The 15102-nt window shown below is 45.4% G+C and overlaps 1 protein-coding gene across 2 annotated transcripts in view; it reads left to right on the top strand.

Annotated features, from left to right (window-relative positions):
- LOC129701614 (janus kinase and microtubule-interacting protein 1-like) overlaps window positions 1-15102 on the top strand; it is a 320171-nt gene that overhangs the window by 285326 nt on the left and 19743 nt on the right. For both annotated transcript variants that reach the window (XM_055642935.1, XM_055642929.1), the window contains one exon: window positions 5276-5479. In XM_055642935.1, the coding sequence (XP_055498910.1) occupies window positions 5276-5479 (204 nt within the window). The remainder of the gene's footprint in view (window positions 1-5275; window positions 5480-15102) is intronic.

Below are 15102 nucleotides of genomic sequence, written 5' to 3'. Positions count from 1 at the left end.
CTATAGTAGAAAAGGGGAACCCCCGTTCCCTAAAGAATGAGGACATATCCGATGCCCTGGTTTGGAACACCTCATTCCGGGTGCAGATGCGGATATTTATGGATATTTAAATGTGAGTTCCCAAAATTAGCATTGGTCTAATAGTAAATGAGATTGGAGATCTAATAAAGGAAAATGTATTTTTTTTAGTATTAGTGGAGATGTAGATGACCATATCCAGGGACTGATGGACTTCCTCCAGCGGTCCTGAAAGAAGTGATTCGTGAGGCAGTTGATGTGTTGGGTTTAACTTCCCAAGAATCATGGAAAATTTGATTTATTGGTATAATAACAAATGTAATTGTTTCAATCAAAGAAGGAGGGAGACGGAAAGCAGGAACAAATAAGGGACATTTTAGTTTAGAGGACTATTACCTGGACTCTACCCAGGAGCTTTTAGCTGTCTGCCATAGAGAAAATGCTAGGGTTTCGGCCCGAAACGTCACCTATTTCCTTCGCTCCACAGATGCTGCTGCACCTGCTGAGTTTCTCCAGCATATTTGTGTACCTGAGAAAATGCTAGAGCCTATTTATACTGATTTTACAGCAGAATACTTGGGGTTATGAGGTAAAGTCAACATAGTTTTGTGAAAGGGAAATCGTGTTTGATCAATTTATTGGAGATTGTTGAAGCAAAAATGTACTGTGAATAAAAGAGAGCCAGTGGATTATGTATGTTATTTCCAGAAGGTTCTTAATAACGTACAGCATCATTGGTTAGTGTGAGAACAGAATCCCATGGTGTAGGTGTCAACATACTGGCTTTTTCTGAAGATTGAAGCTAGTATGAAACAGAGTTAAATGTTAATGTTGGGAGTAGAAGATTCTTGTGAACATCCTGTTACATTCAACATTGCCAACATCTATCATTTCCTTATCACATGCAGTATCATCAGCTCTACCATATAACCATATAACAATTACAGCACGGAAGCAGGCCATCTCGGCCCTACAAGTCCGTGCCGAACAACTTTTTTCCCTTAGTCCCACCTCCCTGCACTCATACCATGACCCTCCATTCCCTTCTCATCCATATGCCTATCCAATTTATTTTTAAATGATACCAATGAACCTGCCTCCACCACATCCACTGGAAGCTCATTCCACACCGTTACCACTCTCTGAGTAAAGAAGTTCCCCCTCATGTTACCCCTAAACTTCTGTCCCTTAATTCTGAAGTCATATCCTCTTGTTTGAATCTTCCCTATTCTCAAAGGGAAAAGCTGATCCACATCAACTCTGTCTATTCCTCTCATCATTTTAAAGACCTCTATCAAGTCCCCCCTTAACCTTCTGCGCTCCAGAGAATAAAGACCTAACTTATTCAACCTTTCTCTGTAACTTAGTTGTTGAATCCCAGGCAACATTCTAGTAAATCTCCTCTGTACTCTCTCTATTTTGTTGACATCCTTCCTATAATTGGGCGACCAAAATTGTACACCATACTCCAGATTTGGTCTCACCAATGCCTTGTACAATTTTAACATTACATCCCAGCTTCTATACTCAATGCTCTGATTTATAAAGGCTAGCATTCCAAAAGCTTTCTTTACCACCCTATCTATATGAGATTCCACCTTCAAGGAACTATGCATGGTTATTCCCAGCTCCCCCTGTTCAACTGTATTCTTCAATTCCCTACCATTTACCATGTACGTCCTATTTTGATTTGTCCTGCCAAGGTGTAGCACCTCACATTTATCAGCATTAAACTCCATCTGCCATCTTTCAGCCCATTCTTCCAAATGGCCTAAATCACTCTGTAGACTTTGGAAATCCTCTTCATTATCCACAACACCCCCTATCTTGGTATCATCTGCATACTTACTAATCCAATTTACCACACCCTTCATTTGGATCATTGATGCACATGACAAACAACAAAGGACCCAACACCGATCCCTGAAGCACCCCACTAGTACCTGCCTCCAACCCGACAAACAACCATCCACCATTACCCTCTAGCTTCTCCCATTCAGCCACTGTTGAATCCATCTTGCTACTCCTGCATTTATACCCAACAGTTGAACCTTCTTAACCAACCTTCCATGAGGAACCTTGTCAAAGGCCTTACTAAAGTCCATATAGACAACATCCACTGCTTTACCCTCGTCAATTTCCCTAGTAACCTTTTCAAAAAAATCAAGAAGATTAGTCAAACATGACCTTCCGGCACAAATCCATGCTGACTGTTCCTAATCAGACCCTGTTTATCCAGATGCTTATATATATTATATCTAAGTATCTTTTCCATTAATTTGCCCACCACTGAAGTTAAACTAACAGGCCTATAATTGCTAGGTTTACTCTTAGAACCCTTTTTAAACAATGGAACAACATGCGCACTACGCCAATCCTCACTTTACATTAGGCCAGAAATCTGGAATTTCACCAGAACTTCATCTCCTGCACACTTCTTTCATACCAACTGAACAGAGAGATGGGTAGCTTACTGTCTGTTTGGAAAGATTTTGTGTGGCTTCACTAGGATCTGAGTAATGGTATTCTCATCCAGAATCCCTCGGTTTTAAATCCAGAGGTAAACAAAGAAGAAAGTAAAGAAGTTGCTGATACTAGAAATCTGAAATAAAAGCAGAAAAACAGAGGCATTCAGCAGATCAAGCAACGTCTGTAGAATGAGAAGTAATTAACCTTTCAGGGATCCTTCATCAGAACTGGGAAGAAAGAAAATATTCTAACAAAAATTACATCCAACCTTTGGTTTGGTGACTGGGTCGAAATCAAGTTCGCAAATGTTGCTATTTTTGTCGTTTACTACAGTTAGTGTACCCATTTATGCAGATAGTTGAAAGATTTAGAACTGATGTATTTTGGCGAATGCCAACACTATTAAACCCATCTGAAAACATCTGTCTGATTGTTCTTTTTTTGTTGGTAAAATACTGAACAGGCTATAAAGCACTGGGTGGCACGGTGATGCAGCGGTAGAGTTGCTGCCTTACATGCCAGAGAGCCGAGTTCCATCCTGACCACAGGTGCTGTCTGTAGGGAGTTTGTACGTTCTTCCCATGACCTGCATGGGTTTTTACCGGGAGCTCCAGTTTCTTCCCACACTACAAAGACATACAGGATTGTAAGCTAAAAATAGACATGTAACTCAGCGAGTCAGGCGGCATGTCTTGAGATTTACAAATTACAAGATGGCAGCTTTTCACGGCGGTGGCCTCTGCAGTCCGTCTGTCTTTTTTAAAATTTTTGTCCTGTTGAGTATATAGTTTGGTTGTAGTTTATATATTGTTTTTAGCTGTGTATATGTGGGGGGAACTTTTAAATCTCTCCCCTGTACGGTGGACCCAACCTTTTCCCTGTCGGGTCTCCGTTGTCGTTGGGGCCTAGCACCGTGGAGCGGCCTCCATCCAGAACGACCTGGGGGCTCCAGTCGCGGATTCTGCGGAACCACCACCGTGGAGCTGGCCGGCTTCGGAGCGTGGAGAGCTGTGGTGACGCGCGGTTGCGAACCGACTTTGGAGCTTTGGAGGCTCCAACCGCAGACCCAGTGAACGGTGACATCAGGAGTTCATGGGTCCCTGGTGAGAGACCGCTTTTCGGAGCTCCCTCAACGGCAACTTCTCCCACCCAAATTGCGGGGTTAAAAAAGGCGACCCGGAGCGGGGCCCAGCATCGTCCAGCGCAGCCTTAGCGGCCGTGGGACTTGCCATCGCCCACCGGGGGCTTTAACATCGGGAGAAGAATGGAAACAGGGGAGAGACAATGACTTTGCCTTCCATCACAGTGAGGAGGCAAAAATAAAACATTCACTGAGATGGATGTTTGTGTAAATTGTGTTAATTGTGTGCCTTGGTATTTGTTTTCTTGTTGTATGACTGCAGAAACCAAATTTCGTTTGAACTTCATTTGAGGTTCAAATAACAATAAACGGTATTGTATTGTATTGAGGAAAGGAATAAGTGACATTTCGGGTCGAGACACTTCTTCAGACAAGCTAATTGGCTTGGTAAAATTGTAAATTGTCCCTAGTGTGTGCAGGTTAGTGTACGGGGATCGCTGGTCGGCACGGATTCGGTGGGCCTGTTTCCGTGCTGTATCTCTAAACTAAACTTAAAAAAATGAAACACTGTATTCTGCCTCGGATATTCATTCCACTAACTCCAATGTGGAACTGAAAATCAGTTGAAAGAGACAATGAACTGATGCTGTATTAGCTTTTTATTGCTTCCGACCAGATGTGCGTGGTGAGACAGAATCCTGTGCAAAAACTGGTATGAGGTTTGTCATCGCATTTGAAATGCTGTATATGCTCGGAAAACGATGGTGATTCCTGCTGATTAAACTTGTGTCTCAGCATCGCACAGACGCAGTGAGGAATGTTTTTGAATGCCTAGTCTGGAAACTCTTAACCAAACACGGTAAAATGCAGTTAGACATACTTCCATCATAGCTACCGTCCTGATTCAACAGTCTTGATATTGCTATATATTAAATGAAATGATCTGCATATTTATTTTAATCTAACAAAATGATTCAGATCATTACAAATCAGAAGTGCATGGCTTTACAGTCGAGTATTTTTGAAACATAAACTGGCTGTGTCACTCTTAATGAGAAAATAAAAATACATTGCTCAAGAGCTGATGCATCTGATCTCTTGCTAATGTGCAGCGTTGTGCTGAAAGAAGGACTTTTGATTTGTGGACAGTCGGCGTAGTAACAGTTGCCAAGGCTTTCTTGCTGTCGCTCTTCTTACTGAGTTACTATGGGAACATTGGTGGAAACACAGAGACCATTTGAGAAGCTTCAGGGCCGAATGTTTCAAACGTGCTTGTGGTGAATGGGTTTCCTACATCAAATCTGCTTTTGTTATCGGTGAAATGGTGCATTCTGGGCTCCAGCCTCTAGTGTGGAATTGGATATGCTTGTTATAAATTGAGAAGCTTCAAGTTTTGTTATCTAACACCAGCTACCTGTGTCTATTTGGTTGCTAATAACAACTCGAGAGGACTGTAAACTTTCAAACAAAAGGCTGACATTCCATGGGGCTTCTCCTGTGCTGTGACCCGTCACAAAGTAGCACAAACTGTTCTGGATGCTCATGCCTCACCAGAGCCTGGCAGACACTTAAGCGAAGTCTGATCCAGTGCCTAGCAGCTCGGGAATAATGCCTTGCAATTTGCCAAACACGGTTAATGTTTTACTTTGTCGTTTTCTTGTAATGGGTTAGTGGTTCTGCCTGTAACATGCACATTCTACTCCTCAGCAAATCCAAGAGCTGGAAGCCACACTGTACAACACCTTGCAGCAGTGCCCTGGAAACAAAGTAAGTGAAGCACTGACTGAAAAGCAAAAGGAAGAGTTGAAAGTGGCAGTCGAGAAGTGGCGACGTCAAGTCCTGAGGCAGAGCCGGGAGTATGACGGTCAGATCTTGCAGGAGCGCATGGAACTGCTGCAACATGCGCATCAGGTACTACACCTGCCACTCGGGCAGGGTTAATGCCTAGTTACAATTCACCTTTTATACCTCCTTCTCGAAACTGATACTTTGATGGCAGTGATGCGGTTAGACTGATTATTGCCCCATTAATGTTTACTCAATTTTGATTATTTTCTCCTTTATGGAGTTATTTTTCAGAATCATTAAGGGACTAAAATCATTTTTAATTCAGTATTTATATTTCCTCATTCAGAGCAGTATCTATTAATGCATCAGGCTACTTCCAGTTCAGCAGGAAATAATTGACAAAGTTCCATACCAAAAAGGCGACATTCAGAATTTGCCTTTTAGTGGTTTAATACAATCATTAAGTTTGTCTCTTTGTGAAAATATAGACAGCATATTTCTCACTGAAGTTATTTCAGCACTGAATCTGTTTCAGCAAAATGAGCTGTAAAATGATCACAGGGTTGGTTCAATGTTAGGTGAGTAGTATGAGGTGAGGTGAACCCTGTTCAAGTATCCTCGAGGAATCAGTCATTGTATTCATTCAAATCAGAAATTGAGGAATTTCAGGGCATTAATGCCATCAAAGGATATGCAGGTAGCATTGGAAAATGTGATTTAGAACGGCTGTAATCTTGACGAATAGTGTAGTAAGCTATTTCTTTTTGTTCTCATTGAACCAGGTTTCTTAATTGCAGAACTGGTGGATCTTTTCTTTGTACAGAAATTAGAACAGGTGTCAGATGTTGTGGGGAGAAGGCAGGTGAATGGGGTTAGGAGGGAGAGATAGATCAGCCATGATTGAATGGCGGAGTAGAATTGACAGGCCAAATGGCCTAATTCTACCCCTGTTCCTTATGTCCTTGTGGGAATAGCAAATGCTATCAGAGAGTGATAGTGTCAGTCATGTTTGATTTGGTGGCACTTTCATTTTTTTATTTTTTTAATGTTTTTATTAGAAGCAGTGTACAAAAGTATAAACCGCGGCATATGACATAATACATTTATTGTACAGCTTCAATTTTTAATTTTTAGCAAAGATGAAATAGAAAAAGAGAAGAGCAAGAAAGAAAGAAAATGAAAGAGAAAGTGAATGTGTAAGAATAGAACTCCTAAACTACCAAATGAGTGTAGTTGAAGAGTGAGTAAGTTAAAGAAATAGGAAAAACGTAAAGAAATAAAAAGGCAAAAACGGAAAAAGAAAAAAAAAGTGTTGATATACCTACTTCATTTCTCTCCCCCACCCATCACCCAGTCCGTAAATCGGCTTAATTCCAAAGTTGTGTTGCACCATACTATCCTTGTAATGAATCAATGAAAGGAATCCATGTCTTTGAAAATTGCTCTGATTTTCCTGTTAAGTCAAGTCTCATATCTTCAAGATGTAGTGTCTCAGATATGTTTGTAATTCACATTTTAAGAGTAGGGGCAGATGTATTTTTCCAAAATGTAAGTACAGGTGCACAACCTTTTATCCGAAAGCCTTGGGACCAGACACTTTTCGTAATTCAGAATTTGTTGGTCTTCGGAATGGAAATTTTTTAGCGTAGATTTTAATGGCTGGCTCAGTGGTAGAGTGTTTGGCTCATATCCGCAAGGTCGCGAGTTTGCGCCTTGATCCCGGCAGATACTCGGTCGCGAGTTTGAGTCTTCAATGTCGTTTTTTCTTGCAGGATAAATGTTTGTATGAAATGCAGTGTAGGAGAGGTGTACTGACTGTGTGGGCAGAACTTTGGAAGTGATTGCCCACCAGTCCAAAAAGCCGCGGTGTCTCCCTGTCCCTGGTATAGCAGGGAGCGATCAAACAGCACAATACCCCCCTCCCCCTCCAACTCCAGAGGAATCCGCTCCCCGATGGGCCGCTACGGCGACAAGTGGCAGTTTGCCCACAGCCCGAGCTGCGCCACCCCAAGAACAATTCGTACCTTGCACACCATCAGCTTCTGCCCCTACGTGTTCCTCTGGAGTTGGAGCGGGGCTGGGCTGGAGTTGCTGCTGGCTGTGGGTCTCTGGGATCTCCGTGCTTGCAGTGGGCCTGGGGGTCGCTGTCCCGTTGGTCCTGACGTCTCCGGCCACCCCCCTGGACTGGAGCTGAGACTGGGAACTGTACCGCCCTTGCCCCCTCCCTCTGCAACTGCAAACAACCCCACTCTCCTGCAAGGGCGGTACAGTTCCCGGAGGATAGCAGGTGGCCGGAGACGACAGGACCAACAGGAACCCGCTCCCCGATGGGCCCCTACGACGCCCCGAGCTGCGCCCCGTCATCCGCAACCCAGGTTCCTCTGTAGTTGGTGCGGGGCTGGGCTGGGCTGCTGCTGGCTGTGGGTCTCTGGGTTCTCCGTGCTTGCGGTGGGCCTGTTGGTCGACGTCCAATTGGTCCTGACGTCTCCGGTGACTCGCACGGCCCTGCTGCCATCGCCGACGTGAAGACAGTACAAAGCCCCCGCGCCGGTGCAATGGGCGGGGAGCTGGAGAGGGGAGGGATGGGGTCACACACATGGCCGGGAAGCAGAGGGGGTGTAGGTGGGGTGAAACTGAAGGGAGCGACAATCTGCTGCTGCCTGCATGCTGAGTTAAAAAGTTCCCACGCAAGACTCACGATACACTGTGTATCGTGTCTACCGTGGGAACTTTTTAACTCAGCGGGCAGGTAGCAGCATATTGTCAATTATTAACACTCCCGCGCAATATACCCTCACCTTCTCTTTTATGGATGGGGATTTAGTTCCCCTTTCTTCGAGGACCGACCGGAGGTTCAGCTGTCACCTCTGCGGGCCACCCTCGGTGAACGTCCTGTCTCCCTGTCCCTGGGATAGTAGGGGGCGATCAAACAGCACAATACCCCCCTCCCCCTCCAACTCCAGAGGAATCCGCTCCCCGATGGGTCGCTATGGCGACAAGTGGCAGTTCGCCCACAGCCCGAGCTGCGTGACCCTAAGAACACGACGCCCCTTGCACACCATCAGCTTCTGCCCATACGGGGAGCGTGTTCCTCTGGAGTTGGAACGGGGCTGGGCTGGAGTTGCTGATCTGGGATCTCCGTGCTTGCAGTGGGCCTGGGGGTCGGTGTTCCGTTGGTCCTGACGTCTCTGGTGACTGGCACTGTGCTGCTAGGATCGCGACGTGAAGACAGTACAAAGCCCCCGCGCCGGTGCAATGAGCGGGGAGCAGGAGAGGGGAGGGAAGGGGTCACACACATGGCCGGGAAGCAGAGGGGTGTAGGTGGGGTGAAACTGAAGGGAGCGACAATCTACTGCTGCCTGCACGCTGAGTTAAAAAGTTCCCACGCAAGACTCACGATACACTGTGTATCGTGAGTCTACCGTGGGAACTTTTTAACTCAGCTGGCAGGTAGCAGCATATTGTCAATTATTAACCCTCCCGCGCAATATACCCTCACCTCTTTTATGAATGGGGATTTAGTTCCCCTTTCTTCGAGGACCGACTGGAGGTTCCGCTGTCACCTCTGCGGGCCGCCCTCGGTGAACGTTTTCAAGGACCTTTCTTCAAGGACCGAAAAAATGTCGCTATTCGGAGGTTTTCGTTATTTGGATCTTCGGATAAAAGGTTGTGCACCTGTATAAGTTTTTTTTCTTCATTATCAGGTCATAATTAAGGAAACATTTTTGAAATATTGATAGCTCAGGGCAGGCTTCTGCTGTTCTGTAAATAATCAGTTCTGTATGGGGGTTCCAGTTTTGTCCAGTTTTGTTTTTGAGAAAATTTCAAAGATTCCTTTCCAAAAGTTATCTCATTTTATGCAAGAGGCAAAGGAGTGCGTTATAGTTGCTTCTTGAAGGAGACATTTCTCACAAATAGGAGATACATCTGAAAAAATCTTATTAAGTTTAGTCTTTGCGTATTTGTAGTATTTTGAATTGGATTAAAATGTGTCTAACATTAATCGAACAATTATGTATATATAAGAGATGTTTCTCCCATCTGTCTTTGGAAATTTCTTAGGCCTAATTCCTCTTCCCATTCTCTTCTAATTGCATCTGACGATAGAATTTCTATATTTAGAAGGGTATTATACAAGTATGATGAAAGTGGCACTTTCATTTTGACTGAAAATTACAACATGGACACAAGGCCTTCGGCCCACCAGGTCCATGTTGTATTTTTCGACCTTTGACCATCGATCACACTAGTTCTATATTATCCCACATTTGAATCCACTCCCTACACCTTGGGGACAATTTGCAGAAGTCAATTAATGTACAAACCTGCACATCTTTGGGAAGTGGGAGGAAATCAGAGCATCTGGAGGAAACGCAAGGACAATGTGCAAATTACATGCAGACCACACCAGATGTCAGCATAGAACCTGGGTCTCTGGCGCTGTGAGGTAGCAGCTCTACCATCTGAGCCACTGTGCAGCCCTGCGACTTTCTAAGTTGGAATGTTGTGGATTCATGTACCACTTTACCTCTAACCTGAACATCCAATGCCATATTCAATGAGTACAGTACTTTCAGAAATTCTATTTTGCCCTTACCTCTTTCCCTCTGTGACCAAGCACCACCACCTGAAGCTTCCTCCATTACATACACCATCAATTTTATTACCAGGCCTTCATTGTCACTGATGTATTTTCCTCCTTTACTGCTGCTTAGACTATTTTTTTCCATGAAGCTTTTGTGAAGCAAAGCTGAAAGTGTTGGCTGATATCTATTGATTGTAGTTTGTTCAACTGTGCTTAATTGTAAATAGACACAAAAAGCTGAGTAACTCAGCGGGTCAGATAGCATCTCTGGAAAAAAGTAATAGGTGACGTTTTGGGTCGAGACCCTTCTTCAGACTGAGAGTCAGATAAACGAGAGATATAGACAGTGATATAGAGAGATATGGAACAAATGAATGAAAGATATGCAAAAAAATAATAATGATAAAGGAAACAGGCCATTAGCTGCGGGCTAGGTGAAAAAGAGTTACAGACAATGATTCTGAACGAGACGACATTGAATGTAATACAGCGGCTTGCATGGGGGAGGGATGGAGAGAGAGGGGATGCAAGGATTAATTGAAGTTGGCCAAATCAATATTCATACCGCTGGGTTGTAAACTGCCCAAGCAAAATATAAGATGCTGTTCCTCCAATTTGCATTTGGTCTTACTATGACAATGGAGGAGGCCCAGGACAGAAAGGTCAGTGTGGGAATGGGAGAGGGAATTACAGTGTTTGCAACTGGGAGATCAAGTAGGTCCAGGTAGACTGAGCCAGTCTACGTTTTGTCTTGCCGATGTATATAGAAACATAGAAAATAGGTGCAGGAGTAGGCCATTCAGCCTTTCGTGCCAGCACCGCCATTCAATATGATCATGGCCGATCATCCAAAATCAGTACTCCATTCCTGCTTTCTCCCCATATCCCTTGATTCCGTTAGCCCTAAGAACTATATCTAACTCTCTCTTGAAAACATCCAGTGAATTGGCCTCCACTGCCTTCTGTGGCAGAGAATTCCACAGATTCACAACTCTCTGGATGAAAAAGTTTTTCCTCATCTCAGTCCTAAACGGCCTAACTCCTTATTCTTAAACTGTGACCCCTGGTTCTGGATACCCCCAACATCGGGAACAATTTTCCTGTATATGTTTCTATAAGATCACCCTCTCATCTTTTTCAACCCCAGTGAATATAAGCCTCGTCGGTCCATTCTTTCATCATATGTCAGTCTCGCCATCCCGGGAATTAATGTAATTGAATATGAATATAAATATTGATTGTAATCCCTCCCGGTTCCTTCTTTAATATCTGTATGGCAAGCTCTTGTCTTAATCATTGGGAACTTTGGTGCCCAGACTCCATATACATGAGTACAAGTCAGGCCTGCTTCTTGGGTATAATACTGAGGGAAGGGAGCAGCAGTGTCAGAGATGCCATCTTTCTAACAAAATGTGACAGTGAGACTTTGCTGTCCAAGCTGAATATGAAGTGTTGTTCTTCTAGTTTGCATGTTGCCTCACTCTGGGAATGGAGGAGGCCCAGGACAGAAAGACCAGTGTGGGAATGAGAAAGGGATTTGAAATGGTTAGCAACTGGGAAATCCAGTAGGCCTTGGTGGACTGAGTGGAAATATTCAGTGAAGCCGTCTCCGTGTCTCCGTTTGGTCTCGCCCATCCATGCACAGGACACCGGGAACACCGTATGCTGTGGATGAGGTTAGAGGTGGCGCATGTGAATCTCTGTTTCACTTGGAAGGACTGCTGGGGTCCCTGGATGGAGGCGAGGGAGAAGGTTTAGGGACAGGTGGTGCATTTTGTGCAGTTGCAGGGGAGGGAGTGGTTTGGGAGGGAAGGGTTGAGTGAACCAAGGCGTTGCGGAGGGAGCGGTCTCTGCGGAAGGCGGAAAGGAGTGGAGATGGGAAGATGTGATTCGTGGTGGGATCACGTTGTGGGTGATCACATGGTGGGATCAAGTTGCATGGTCGGCTGTATCAGAAGGTAGACACCCATGGGATCCAAGGCAAGGTGATTCATTGGATCCAAAGTTAGCTTGGTCATAGGAAGGTAGAAAGTTATGGTAAAAGGATGTTTTTTGATTGAAAATCTGTGGCCAGTGGTATTCTGCAGGATCAATGTTGGGCCTTGTTACTTGTGACATTATTGACTTGGATGTGAATGAAAGAAATGGTATGTCTGCAGATGACATGAAAGTTGGAATGCAAAGTGCTGGATTAATTCAGCGGGTCAAGCAGCATCTCTGGAGGACATCAGGATGTGTGATAAATATATGATAGTGTGCTGCATCTACTGGAGTAAGGTAAAGGCACTGGGGAGATGAGCTGGTTGCCTGCACAGTTTAGCGTGCTTTGATTCATAAATCTGGTTTGGATAGTTCATTTTGTCTTGGCCTTTATTTCTCAAGTTCAAGTTCAAGTGAGTTTATTGTCATGTGTCCATGTATAGGACAATTAAATTCTTGCTTTGCTTAAGCACACAGAAAATAGTAGGCATTTACTACAAAACAGATAAATGTGTCCATATACCATGATATAAATATATACACACATGAATCAATAAACTGATAAAGTGCAAATAACAGAAAGTGGTTGTTAATAATCAGAGTTTTGTCCGAGCCAGGTTTAATAGCCTGATGGCTGTGGGGAAGTAGCTATTCCTGAACCTGGTTGTTGCAGTCTTCAGGCTCCTGTACCTTCTGCCTGAAGGTAGCAGGGAGATGAGTGTGTGGCCAGGATGGTGTGGGTCTTTGATGATACTGCCAGCCTTTTTGAGGCAGCGACTGCGATAAATCCCCTCGATGGAAGGAAGGTCAGAGCCGATGATGGACTGGGCAGTGTTTACTACTTTTTGTAGTCTTTTCCTCTCCAGGGCGCTCAAATTGCCGAATCAAGCCACGATGCAACCGGTCAGCATGCTCTCGACTGTGCACCTGTAGAAGTTAGAGAGAGTCTTCCTTGACAATCCGACTCTCCGTAATCTTCTCAGGAAGGAGAGGCACTGATGACCTTTTTTGATAATTGCGTTAGTGTTCTCAGACCAGGAAAGATCTTCAGAGATGTGCACGCCCAGGAATTCTTGACCCTTTCAACCATTGACCCGTTGATATAAATGGGGCTGTGGGTCCCCCTCCTACTCCTTCCAAAGTCCACAATCAGTTCCTTGGTTTTGCTGGTGTTGAGGGCCAGGTTATTGCGCTGGCACCATATGGACAGTTGCTCGATCTCTCTTCTGTACTCCGACTCATCCCCATCAGTGATACGCCCCACAATAGTGGTGTCGTCAGCGAACTTGATGATGGAGTTCGCACTGTGGTTGACTACGCAGTCATGGGTATAGAGTGAGTACAGTGGGGGGCTGAGCACGCAGCCTTGAGGTGCTCCCGTGCTGATTGTTATCGAGGCTGACACATTTCCACCAATACAAACAGTCTGTGGTCTGTGAATGAGGAAGTCGAGGATCCAATTGCAGAGGGATGCGCAGAGACCCAGTTCTGCGAGTTTGGTAACCAGTTTGGAGGGGTTGATTGTGTTAAATGCCGAGCTGTAATCAATCAATAACAGCCTGACATATGAGTTTTTGTTGTCCAAGTGGTCCATTGCGGAGTGGAGGGCCAGCGAGATCACATCCACCGTTGATCTGTTGTGGCGGTAAGCGAACTGCAGTGGGTCCAGGTTTTTGTCGAGGTAGGAGTTGATTTGCTCCATGATCAACCTCTCAAAGCACTTCATCACCACCGGTGTTAGTGCCACTGGTCGATAGTCATTGAGGCACATCACCTTACTCTTCTTGGGCACCGGTATAATTGATGCCCTTTTAAAGCAGGTGGGGACCTCAGACCTCAGAAGTGAGAGGTTGAAAATGTCCGTAAAAACTCCCGCCAGTTGGTCCGCACAGGTTTTTAGAACACGACCGGGTATACCATCAGGACCAGGTGCTTTTCGGGGGTTCACCCCTCTGAAGGATTTCCTGACATCGGCCTCTGTGACTGAGACTGAAATGCCATCACAGCGAATGGGGGATCGGGAAGGCACATCAGTATTCTCCCTGTCAAAGCGTGCGTAAAACGCATTGAGCTCGTCAGGGAGTGATGTTTCACCGACATTCGAGCTGCCTCCTGGTTTCGCCTTGTAGGAGGTGATTGCATTCAGGCCCCGCCACAGCTGCCGAACATCTGTCTTGTCCTCCAGTTTGGAGCAGAAGTCCCTTTTGGCCTTTTTGATGGCCTTACCAAGGTCGTATCTGGACTTCATGTAGGCCACTGTATCATTGGAGGTGAATGCCCTGTGTCTGGACTTCAGGAGAGTGCGGATCTCAAAGTTCATCCAAGGTTTCTGATTGGGAAACACTCGGAAGGTTTTTGTAGGGATGCAGTCCTCCACACATTTCTTTATGAAGTCTGTAACGACTGTGGCGTATTCGTTCAAGTCCGTTGCCGAGTCCTTGAACATTGCCCAGTCTACAGACTCCAAACAGTCCTGGAGTTGTTCTTCTCCCCCCCCCCCCCCCCCCCCCCCCCCCCCCCCCGACCAGCTCTGTACTGTCCTCACTTCTGGGGGTGCGCTCTTTAATTGCTGCCTGTAGGCAGGAAGAAGCAGCACCGCGGTATGGTCGGACTTACCGAAGTGAGGGCGAGGGATAGAACGATAGGCATTCTTGATGGTGGTGTAGCAGTGGTCGAGGGTGTTAGGTCCTCTGGTGCAGCAGGAGACATGTTGGTGGAAGTTGGGGAGTGATTTCTTGAGGTTCGCCTTATTGAAGTCCCCAGCAATGGTGGTAAATGCCTCGGGGTAAGACGTCTGGTGTTTGTTGACCACGGCGTGCAGCTCCTCCAGTGCCAGACGGACGTCTGCCTGGGGTGGGATGTAGACCGCGGTCATGATAACGGAGGTGAATTCCCTTGGGAGGTAGAAGGGACGGCACTTCACTGCCAGATGTTCGAGGTGTGGCCAAATTAACACTATGGTGGCCATTGGCCAAAGAGGAAATGAATTTGTAAGTCTTTAACAATGCAATAAGCTTGGGAGAGGGGAGAATTAGAAATAACAAAATGTGAGGCCTTGTGTTTTCAGGTGGAGGGCAGGAATAAAGGTGCTGTTCAACAGTTGGGTCGTCATCTTGTCATTTTGAACCCTGTCCCACAAATAAACCCCATACACTACTCCCATGACTTCCCTTTCCTCTAT

This window comes from Leucoraja erinacea, chromosome 1 (assembly GCF_028641065.1).
Source record: "Leucoraja erinacea ecotype New England chromosome 1, Leri_hhj_1, whole genome shotgun sequence".
Lineage (NCBI taxonomy): Eukaryota > Metazoa > Chordata > Chondrichthyes > Rajiformes > Rajidae > Leucoraja > Leucoraja erinaceus.
This window is presented reverse-complemented; position numbering and strand designations above follow the sequence as displayed.